Source organism: Rhea pennata, chromosome 5 (genome assembly GCF_028389875.1).
Source record: "Rhea pennata isolate bPtePen1 chromosome 5, bPtePen1.pri, whole genome shotgun sequence".
NCBI classification, from domain to species: domain Eukaryota; kingdom Metazoa; phylum Chordata; class Aves; order Rheiformes; family Rheidae; genus Rhea; species Rhea pennata.
Window position 1 is genome coordinate 50,688,480 of NC_084667.1, and position 12,315 is coordinate 50,700,794.

General features: G+C 35.3%; 1 protein-coding gene across 4 annotated transcripts in view; it reads right to left on the minus strand.

Annotated features, from left to right (window-relative positions):
* GALC (galactosylceramidase) overlaps positions 1-12,315 on the minus strand; it is a 48,394-nt gene that overhangs the window by 17,642 nt on the left and 18,437 nt on the right. For 3 of the 4 annotated variants that reach the window (XM_062577528.1, XM_062577525.1, XM_062577527.1), the window contains exons 7-10: positions 9,982-10,112; positions 4,162-4,317; positions 2,007-2,131; positions 449-576 (exon numbers count right to left, since the gene is read on the minus strand). In XM_062577528.1, the coding sequence (XP_062433512.1) occupies positions 449-576; positions 2,007-2,131; positions 4,162-4,317; positions 9,982-10,112 (540 nt within the window). The remainder of the gene's footprint in view (positions 1-448; positions 577-2,006; positions 2,132-4,161; positions 4,318-9,981; positions 10,113-12,315) is intronic. The other variant, XM_062577526.1, reaches the window with a different exon arrangement.

Consider the following 12,315-nt stretch of genomic DNA (forward strand, 5'->3'; position numbering starts at 1 on the left):
AATGCTGACAAATATATATGTATATATATATATGTATATATGTATATCATACAGCATAAATGTAAGTAAAAAAAAAAGCAAGATAGGATCAGTTTTCAACCGTCTATTTCACTGCTATCTTAATGAGAGTTACCATTCCACTAATTTAATAATTTTATTTGGGATGTTGTTTAAAACAGAATATGATTTAATTCCCTACTGAAAAGTCATGAAAGTAGGGCTAATTTGTGGTAAAAAGATGACATATACAGTGACCACCAGGAACATTTTGATAGCTGCCTATTCAAAGTTTAGATTGAAAAAAAGGACATCTAGTGGTCTCACTAACAAAACTACGAATATCATAGAACATAGTCACATGTATTGAACCATGTAAATCCAAGAAGTTATTCATAACAAAACCTTCCTTTATCTTTTCTAGTTTGTTGGAGTTGCTGAAGCACATTACCATAGTTTCAATGATAATCGTAAGGTTTCCCAGGCCATCGGTCAGAGCTACAAAGCTGCCACCTCCTTCTAAGTGTCCATCCACTTGTAAGTACGACCAGCCTGGTTGAGTAAATTGGGTTGTGTGTGCTGAAATAAAAAAAATAAATAAAAATAAAAATAAAAATAAAACAGAATGGTTGAGGTTGGAAGGGACCTCTGGAGATCATCTAGTTCCCCCCCAACCGCCACTCAACTAGGGTCACCTAGAGCATGTTAGGCAGGGTTGCATCTAGGCAGGTTTTGAATATCTCCAGAGAAGGAGACTCCACAACCTCTCTGGGCAACCTGTTCCAGTGCTCTGTTACCCTCACAGTGAAGAAATTCCTCCTCATATTCAGGCAGAACTGCCTGCGTTACCCAAGTGTTGATTAAAAGACAACTACCATTTATAGTCTAAACTAAAGTTCTCTCTCACACACGCACGCCAACTTTTAACTTTGGGAAGAAAGTAATGAAATTTCCAAAACAAATTCCACCTGTACAAGAAGAAGGATTACAGAATTATATTTAGGCAGAATTAAAAATATCAGCTCAGTGGCAGACAAGGCAGTTAAAAAATGTTAGCGAGTACTTAGATGTGAACAAAAAAGTTATTATGCTATTGTATAAATCAAATACATAGCTGCAATATGAGTATTTATCAGTTTGTCTCTCATGCACACTCCTCCATTTTTACAAAGAAAACAGTTGAGCTACAGGAAGTATAGAAGGGCATCTACATGAGGAATAATTAAATGGGGTAGAGTTTTCAGCATGTTAAGAGGTAGTAGCAAACAGGGATATCACATAGATCAAGAAATTCTGAGCAACATGGAAGCACGAACTCTTCAGTCTCTCTACTGAAAAGTATGGCTTTTTTTTTTTTCCCTTCTCCTGTCTTAATATATATGTTTTTACATAGGCATGTAACTAACATACAAATAAAATTTATGACATTTGCCTTGATTCTTCTTGATAGCATTGCTTATGCCACTTGCCCTACTGAACTGTGGCATAGAGAAAGTTTACAGAAGGACTACAAAATTACCACTGAAGGCAAATGATCATAGATACTGTGTAGAACTATTCCTCTTCCCTCAGGTACTAGAAAATGCTGGCTTATACAGGCAGCCTCAGAAGAACACAGAAGTGCTTTGTTCTAGTTTCCTCAAATGGAGGAATACCAAATGTCTAACTTAGCGAAGGGAAAAAAAAAAAGAAAAAACATAATCAGGCAAAGCACGCTAACCTTTGGTGGCATTTCAGATCAAAATGCTTTAATAGTGACAGCTATAAAAAGGCAGCAGTGAGTTCATTTGTGCACACATCCCAAGGTCAAATATTTAGATTTCTCCTGCTACTGACCTTCCTCCTTTCCATTAAAGCGAGCAATATTTTTCATAAAACAGTTGCATAGAGCTACTTTAGTTTGGTACAAAAATTAATGCACATTAAAAAGCATTAAATAAAGGGCTTAGATGATACAGTTATGCTCTGTTTTAGGTCACTTAAGCAATATATATTTGCAAACTTTTTACCTGTAATCCAGATAGGTGCTTCTACTCTGTAGTGGCCACTCCATGGTTCTTGGGCTGTCATCAGTCCACATCGACCAAAGGGCAACTCTTCATAATAACTAGCCACTAAATTCCATGCAATGGTTCTGTAAGAAAAATAGGGTTTTTTGCTTCATTCATGTGGGTAGTATTAGATTAATTTGGTACAAAGATTTACATCTCTTCTCGCTTCTCCACCTCTTTCTTTCACCAAGGATTTCAAATTAAAAAATTTCTATAAGTTCCAGAAAGCAAAAACTGCAGTAAAACTATTTTCTCTAGCATAGATTGAAAAGTAGTTTAGGGCAAAAATCTTTCCCATTACAGGACAAAACCACAGGAGGGGAAAACGAAGCAAGATAAACTTGCAGCATTGGGAACTGCTTACAAAACTGATATTCTCTCTGTGCGTCACTGTAGCAAGCTACTAACATTAGGACATTAAAGGAAATTTGCACTGAGGGTTACATTTTCTTCATCAGATCTTTTTTTTTTTTTTTTTGAAACAGTAAAAAGTATAATCCTTCCTTTACACACATACATTAAGAAGAGCTAACAACTTCAGCTGGCCAGCTTCTAGCAATTGCTATCATTTTACAAAACTGCCAGTACAGTAACAAGTTAATTATTTTGGGTGTTTTGATTTGGTCTTTGAAAAAAAATGGTAGTTAGGACTTGAAACGAGATCTGTGCATCGATAAATTTGCAAATACAGCTTAACAAAGTAGTTAATAAAGCTGCTATATTATTCTCCTGTTGTGAACTGATGAATACAAAGGTCCATTTTCTAAAGTCATTGCCATAGGCATATCACATTTTACATGGATTTCAGAAAGGATCCAGAAACTTCCCCCCCCCCCCCCAAAAAAAAAAAAAAAAAAAAAAAAACACACATAGCTCTGAGATATAAACTTGACAAATTGCTCACATTAAAATTCATTAAAGGTCCAGCCTCACAGGGAAGGAATGAAGGGAACTCAGACTCAGGAGAAGTGAATTTAGCAGAAAGATAAGCCTTCTTTTATCAGCCAAAGCACGTTTTCAGTATAGACGCTAAAATAACTTCATTGGATATCTGGATTTGAAACTATTCTACAATAATTTATAAATTACATAGGTCTGGCTGTTGAACTATTTAATGGGGTTTATTTAATGGGGTTCATATAATTACAAAAGGCTTGTAAAAATGAAACAAAAAAGGAAGACTTTAAACAAGACATTTAAGCATACGAGAGCCAAAAGAAATATATGACTGGTTAGGAATTTAACTAGGAAATATTTATGTTAGAAAGTGTCAGCATTCAAAAGGAGAGACAGGACTCATAGACACCAGTTGATTTCAGTAAATATCATTTTACTGGTATCTATATGTTGTGCTCTGTTTCAAGCATTTCAGAGAATGATATTTCTCTTCATAGTTCCAAAATGAAATTACGTATAGTATAAAACTTTGAAATTATTTTGCTTATATCCTGATGCTTACATTTTCTTTAATCAGACTTTTTAAAATTAGCAGTTGTTTCACTAGAATACAATAGAAAACATACTTCATTTCCAAAATGGCAAGTTATGTAATTTCCCAATAAATAGAACAGCTTTCTTAAAGATTTCAATTTGGCAAGAAAATGTTCAAGAGAAAAAAAAAATCACCAAAAAATTATAGTAGAGTTCAGACTGGATCCTCAGAAGTTGTGTGGGGAAAAAAAAAAGTAGATGACATTCTTATCTACTACTTTTAACTGAAAACAATAAATTGACAAAGACTAAGAATCACATACATAGATTACCTTTAAAGTTATTTTACTCCAGTGTTTTTCATATTTTAGTTTTCTTCTTACAAGTGTTTTCTTTTTAATAAATATCATCAGATTCTTAAAGACAACTGCACTCAGTTGCATAAGCCAATGGAAACCTGGGGAACAGTAACTCAAGAACACACTAAAACTTGCGGGATTTCTTTCTCCAAAGAGCAAAGGCCACTGGGCTTGATACCTTACTACATTTCCAATCAGACTGATGGGTGAGACAGCTTCACTTTATCTTTTCTCTTACCATAGCAGATGTATGCATGGTATATTACTTTAGATAACTCCTGCGAAAAAAGATGTGAAAGCAAGCAACAGCACACAACACTTACGAGGTCATGTTTCCATTCACGTAGTTTTGGTTCAGGATCCGAGCCCAACAGCCTGCACCTATTTCATCATTGAAAGTACTATAATCTTCTGAAGACCACAGTTTCTTCTGAGTTAATATGGCATTTGGCACTGTTTTTGTTCCAGGATAGTGAGCCCTGTTCAATATTTTTTGAAAGAAAGAGCACTTATCACAAAAGAAAAAAAATCAAAGCCTAAAGTGCAAACAGCAAACTGACTCCCCTCCTCCAATCCAAAAATGAAAAATAAACTATTGCTGTGAAATAATAGCAATGGAATCAAAGAAATTAGTAACAGAGAGATCTATAATGTGTAACTTCTCATTTGTACCAGTACAAGATTATTCCTCCTAATGCATGCCAGTGCACAAGTAAACCTAGCTTTAAATACACCATGCAGGTCCCACGGCTTTCTAAGGCAAAGCTTCATCCTGAAATTTAGCTCAAATACTTTCATAACTTTGTGTCAAAGAAAATCATGCTATACTTTTCACTAAACAAATCTGAAAATAATTATAAATCAACAGAAAGATATAGTATGAGGTATTCTTCTAAAACTTTAACTGCATGAATGCCCTAGGCATCATCTAAACTTGTACACCTTTTTAATAAACTGATTTTTCAAACAAGGCAAGCTAGTTGGACTAAATAAAAGTTTAAAAGGAGTAATAAACCAAAAATAAGTGAGAAAGAAATAAAGGCTCATTTTCTTTGCAAGACTTAAGTGGGATCAGTAGTCTTCATTTGAAGAATCTGCATTCTCATACCAGCTACAGCACCAATGCACTGTGCCAAACTAGCTTGAATAAAATAAAATCTCTCAAATAATTTGCAGAGAACAGGGTCATGATTTTCCCGTCAGATAACACACCTGAGGAACACACTGTTAAGGCGAAATACATACAATAAAATCAAAACCATCAGCACAGGAAATGAAAGCATAAAAGTTTCTTTTACTATTAGCCTGAAATTTGACAAGTTTATGAATTTGTGAGCCAAGGACACAAGGAATACCAGTTTTTCTAGGTTAAAGGTTCGTTTTGACCCTCAAATTGGACCTTGAGCCATCTTCCAGTTTTGTAGCCCTTCACACATAACTTTACTAGTGATAGCTAACAGATTTTAGAGAATTAAAGTACATTCCTTCTTTCTGCTGTTCATATTATTGTATATTTTGCCTTCTGTTTAGAAATGCAAGTACTACCTCAGTATCAAGTAAAGTCTTTGGTAATAGCATGAAAAGTGTAGTCTACAAAGACAAAGCAGAGAAGGAATAGATCTGTACTGCTACACTCCGTATCCCAGGGAGCTCTTTTTAACTATCAAGAATCAGCATCCCTGCTAAATACAAATTATGTTTAAAAAATATTTTTATATACACACACATATATAAATAAAACAACAACAGCAATAATAATAGTAATAATAAGGGGGGAATATTTATAAAAAGTGTAGAGAGCTCAGGTCTCCTACACAAAGATGAATGTTTCCCTTGTTTGTATAAAACAGATCAGAAAAATAATTCAACATCAAAGATACTAAAGCTCTGAGTGCTTTAGAATTGGGAAAAAATAGGGGTGATAGAAAGGATTAAAGTTGCAATAACAAAGAGGTTCTAGAGGCAGATAGACTCTTTCAGTATATCTTCATTTGCAGCTTTGTTCCACTTAAAAGCCCACAGACTTAACACATTCTCCTTTTGTCCCATTGGTTTGCAACCAAAAAAACCAGCTTCACCTCCAATTAAGAAATGGATAATTTCTCTCTTAGATGCAATTTAAGATATTGTTAATTAATGTGATTTACATCATACTTGCTTTTCACTCAGACACCTCTTTCAACCAGGGTTTTATTTTCATTAATAACTAAATTAGTCCTAAAAAAGTAGCGCATGTATAATGAGTTCAGAACTCTTAATCCATATGAAAACTAACTTTTTAAAAGCACAATGAATATTTTAAGAAAGTTCTAATATCAGTGTAGATTTTATGCTTCAAAAACACCTACTTAAATGCACTAAATAAACACTTGCTATCAGATTAAGGTGTACAGCTTTAAACGGAATATGCCTTTGGTTTATTGAATTCAACGTAATTCATATTTAAGGAAAACATTAGATCATACTACAGTCCTCTTACAGACTTCACATGCTACTCCACAGCCTCAACAATTAGCCAATGAGGTAAGCAACAGAGGAAAGGATATTAGTTGTGTCAGGAAAACAGTAAGTTCTGCTCCTTCAACAGGGAAAGAAACTTTAAGCTAGATCTGCAACAGAGTAAAGTCAAGAGAACTCTAAAACTGTACGACGTGACAATAGCTACATAGAAGTCACTGTCATCAAGTCACTCTCAGGAAATAAATGGTCCACTATCACTTGGAGGGGCTTGAGTATCCCAATTAATGTTTTGGGGGGAGGGGAGCAGGGGGTAATCTTAAACACCTATGCTTCTTGCTTGCTGCCTGGGAAGATGAACTGGAAAAGAAAGTTTATACATCATCCTTAGAGAAGTGATATTTTAACAGCAGTAGTGGGATTTTGGATTCTCTTCTCAAAAGAGCAGCGAACCACACATGCTATAACTGAAGACTATTTCCAAGAGGGAGGAAAGTGATACGTATCACAAAAATTAAAAAAAGTTACTTTTCTCTACCAAGTGCCAGTGTAATGAGAAGAATGGTATGAACACGATTACAACAAACATGATGTATAACTATAAACCTCAGGTTTAGTGCCAGAGAATTTACCAACAGCTATTAACATGAATGTTTGGGTTTTTAAGATCGCTGTCATTTACAAAAAAAAAAAAAAAAAAAAAAAAAAAAAAAAAAGTATTTTTCATTGATCTCTCCTTGTTTTAGTCTCTCTGGCACTTTGGCCCTGGAGTCAGCAGACGGACTGCATGGGGAAGAGAGACATTTTGAATGTTGTATTCTAATAAATACACATTAAAGCCATTTTTTGTTTTCCACTTTAACAGGTCTTAGCGTATTTCATCACCAGAGCTCCAGTTACAGTACTAACAAAATATTTATAAGATATTAACAATTATCAGATTGGTTTTTTTTGTACAGCTCCACAGCCTCCTACAGTTTCCATGTTAAAAAAGAATTCTACAGTTCTCTCTGTAGTGCAAAAGTTTTGTAATTGATAGTTACACTAGATAAAATTAACGTTACTTTGCTACTATATCTAACTTTTCTGCTTTTGAATTGTGAATGCTGCTTGGCACGATTACCTTCGGCGTCCCAGTTAGGATAAGCTAGTTAAAATAAATCCTTTGTACAATTTCTCTTTTGATGATAGCAATGGATCAAAGGGGAAAGGGGGAAAAATCAGAACAGAAAAAGCAGGGTTTTCACTATTTTTCCCTCATGCACCATGACAAGGTTACAGAAATAAAGATTAGCATATAGAATACCATCATGGCAATGAAGCTTCATGGAAGAGCACAACATACAAAAAACTCAAAGCCTAGTTCTCAACATTTCTCAAAAATTGAATTTTTCAAATGACATGACCATCTTTCCTATGTATCATTCTTTATAGGCACACAGACATAGTAGGAACTTGCAAAAGTTTGAAATCACACTGCTACAGGCAGCACAATGCCATCAAACAACCATTTCACAGTATCATCTTTTTCTTGGGTTGTTCACTCAGACATAATTTAGCTCTGACAAATTTCTCCAGAAGTTCTGGTTTTCTGTGACACTTGCATTCAGCTAATTTTTTCTTTAGAACAGATCAAGTTAAGAATGTTGATGCTTCTATCACAAAGCCTGAGGTGTCACCTAATGGCATTCTGCATTTTATTAGGTGAAAATTAAAGTTGTTGCTATTACTCCTAATGTCACTATCACTCTCTAAGCACTTCCTATTTTCTTTCAATTAGCAACAGGAAGAAGAAAAAAAGACTTTTGTTTTTTTGTTTCTTCAAATAGCTAGAGTAAGAGTAATTTGGTCTCTATCTGTATAACAGGCAAAACTGAACTAACTGGTTTACCCTGTGTTACAAGTAAGCAGTACATCTAAAGTAAAAAGTAACTATGGAATTTGAAAGCCCATCCCTGGAAAATAATGTTTTTAAGAGCTACACTATCATTTAAATGTATTCAGAATAAGAGCAATACTTGTTTATACTTCATTGTATTTCATTTCACAGGCAAAATTGTTGAAGCCACAATAGCTCTGAAAAGCTTTTTGCAAATACTTTATAAAGGGCTTTGGTGACCAGGGTCATTCTCATGTGCATAAATATCTATTAATATTTTTACAGCATCTTTCCAGAGCACTCATTTCCAGCCATTGCAATGTCTTGCCAATGAAGCCTAGATGCAAACAGCGCAAAAGAGAACAAAAATAGACAAAAAAAAAAAAAAGCACCAGCTTTAATTTCCCATCCATCCTCTGATGAGAGGCTTCAGAGATCACAAGGAAATCAAGTCCAAATCTGATTTTATGTACAGTCATGTAAAATCTTGGCTAAATCATTTCCACAGTTAATATATATATATATATCTATCATGAGCTATCATGAGAGATGAGCACGACTGAATGTCCAGATGCCAGCTGTCTATCCACTACTGAGTGTCTCAAGTCCCTGTTAAGGCCGAATCACAGTACGTACTTTAGAACTTGCACTTCATGCACAGAGTTATGTAACTATAGCTCAGTGAGATGGCATGAACCAGTCCAGCTTCAGGAACCTACAGATCGCACACTTGTGGCTGCCAAGAATTAGAAAGGAAGCATGCTCACTGCCATGGGATCATGACAACAGCTCCCCAGTTTGCAGACATCACGGTCAATGCAAATTCTAATCGCTTTCATCTGTTGAACTACGTATGATCCGAGTCTCCACTTGCAAGAAAGTATTAGGATACTTTGTCTTCAGAACATTTTCCAGGGACAAAACGGCAGGCGGGAGTTGTTTTGGTTTTATGTTTTTGGGGGGTGGAATGGGTTGCGCATCTTATATGTGAGGTCCTTGAAGTTAAAAAATGGATTTTGGGAGGGGAAAACTTTGTTTATATACCTACTATGGGTCAGATATGTAAAAATAAATAGGAAAAGACAACTCAGGTTGAAGCAGAAACTGTAACATTTGAAAAATCTGATTGTGTCAGGGAAGTTTAAAGATCCTAATAATTTAGAGCCATTGTGAAAAAAAATTAATCGGTAAGTCTTATTCACATTTCTATTCAGCAGACAAATCAATGTTCAACCTCAAATTTAGTCTACTACTTTGCAAATTACTATTATATGATGAAACCGAGAAATAGAAAAACAAGTCAGCTTGTTACATACTACCATCCAAGCACATCTCTCCCATCACAACAAAAATAGGAACTAAGAATTGACATTAATTTAGCTTAAAAAGTCATAGTCTCGATTCATTTCTGGATCATGCAATTTGTTATTACAGATCGATGGAAGTTAGTAACACAAGGCTGTACATAAAGCTGTAAAGTTAAAGCACATTTTGCATACCAAATAAGAACCAAAGCAACCCTGAAAATAAACGAGGGTGTCCAAAAAATTTTAAGTTCATCAAAAGTGCAACCACAGCCAACAGGATTCTTCCTCATAATGGGGAACATGTGATTAAAGGGTCCAACTTGCCACTAGGACAAAAATCTATGTGATTTAACATGGGTTAGTTAGAAAGACTATAGCATGAGACTTGCAGATAAAATACGGAGAGGTAAAGTTTTGGCTTTTCTATTTGTAAATAAGCAAATAGAAACAAACTGAGAACAAACCACCAAGAAAGAAAAAAAAAAAGGAGAACCCCATACCCAATCACATCGACCACTCCGTGGAGCTCAGAGTCAAGCAGCAAGACAAAGGAAATGGGTTCCCACAGTCTATCGCTGGCTATGATCCTCACCTGCTGCAGACCATGCTTATCCAATGTGTATCTTAACAGCTTTAAAAGAAGAGAGGAAAGAACAAAGACGAGAGAAATAAAGTTTTTCAAAATTTTTCAAATATTTATTATTGGGGAAGGCAGTATCTGCTCCAACACTAACTGAACATATTTTGGCTCCCCCCCTCCCACACACCCCGTCCCTCAACTCTAGCAAAAACTGTTACACCAAACAAAATATAACAAACAGACTGCCAAGCCCAAAGGCCCTTCCAGAAAGGACAAGTTATTCATTTACCATGGCAAATCCCAAAGCACATAGCAGAAGGAAAAATGAAAAATATTTGCTTCTTGTTTTCCTGCATACACAAAACTACAGATAAGGTTAAATAAAGGCAAAGCATATCCCATATCATGCAAGACAGTCTATTTGTAGATCAGCCATTTTAGATGTTACAAAGCTGAGAGTTAAGCTACAAGCAAGGACAACTAAATATTAACTGTGTAGTCTTTGTAAAAAAGAAACAAACATTAAGAATATGAGATGATTTCACCTATTCCCCCAACTAATTGATTATGTCAGTTTAACAATGAAGCAATACAAACGAGACCAGTTCCTCCTAAATGCAATCAAAGGAAAAAAGGAAAATTCAGACACATATATTCACATCTTATTACTCAACTACATTTTTATTCCAAATTTCAAAATTGCAATTAGTGTACATTTCCCAAGAGACACTTGGAGGTCTTGAGAATCACTGAGACAAATCTAGTGTCACAGAGGAGTGAGCCTAAAGGAGGCAGTTTCTTGAAATCCAGAAGCCCACACAGAACAGAAGAGCAAACTCCTAAACAGTTCGCTGTACTTCTGTACTCATAATTCAGATAACTTCAAATGCCCAAATGCCTTCAAATATTCTGTATATTTCTATAATATATAATCTTCTCCAACAGGGAACGCTAACTACAGAAAACAGTACTTTAAGATCTTTTTCACAGATTAGAATCTGAACTAGTTTGTGTTGTTGGGCAGATGTAGTCTGAAATGTCAATGTTTCCTTCCTATAGCCTTAGCAGCTTCATCTGAACACAACTTTAATACAACATTTGCACTGTATTTTCCTGTTCATTTTACATTAGAATAAGGCAGTATTTGGTTCACAAATTTAACATACAGACCAAGGCTAAAGTATTTAGTGTCGGAGGAGGTTTCTGATAACTAGAAAATGAGCAATTGTCATGCAATGTCTTCAAGGAGAGAGAATCTGTGACACTGTAGGCCAGTCAACTTTCCCAGGGACTAAGGTTAGATTATAGAGCTAATTTTCCTAGAAACCATTTCCAAGCACATGAAGGATGACAGAATAACTTGGAACAATCGCATGGATTTACCAAGGGCAAATCATGCCTGATGAACCTTACTGCTTTCTATGACAAGAAACGGACAGGTCAGCTACTTTATAGATGGATGCCAAAGTGATCATTTCAATTATCTAGATAATTGCTGAATAAAACAATATAAACTTAATCTCAAGATTCCATTAAAGATAAAAACTGCAAAAAATGTCACCAAGAGCGTTCAACTTGCAAGAAGATTACAGAAGAGTCAATGTACAAACAAGAATTTCAAAGAACAAGAATTTCTTTCAGACTATTTAGATAAATGGGTCAAAGTCGCAGATTTAGCAGGCAACTAGATAAAGATACCTAAGAGACACAGAGATGCAGTGTACTTTTTAGAAAGCTGCTAAACTTGAGCAACGAAGGACATATGCACAGCCACTATTATCTTTTTCTAGGTCAACATGAACTCAGTGTTGCAACTGGTGCCTTAAAGTCAGCACTGGCTAAAATGTGTTGTTTTCATTTTGCTGTCTGTGTGTGCTAACCCAAATTTCTTAACAGATAGCAAAGCTACTGCACAGGAAATATTCTTCTCACTATAGACTTTCATGACTGGAGAAGGGGAAGCAACACCCACACATGCACTTCATTATTGACACTGCAGTCACGAGGCCTGCAGCTTAACTAGACTACATCTGGTATCTCCACAGGTCCCTATAATAAATGAATGCAAGGAAGAAAAAATAAAAGATCTGCTAGAGTTACTCAAGGATCCTGGATGATAATAGCTATCCCCTTCAGGAAAACTGTAAAGAAAAATGTTAGCTGATATTTATAGCATTCAAGTCTTTTTTTTTTTTTTTTAATAAACCCATCCACTCCCTTTTAATGCTATTCAGGTAACAACATTTGTTACTGA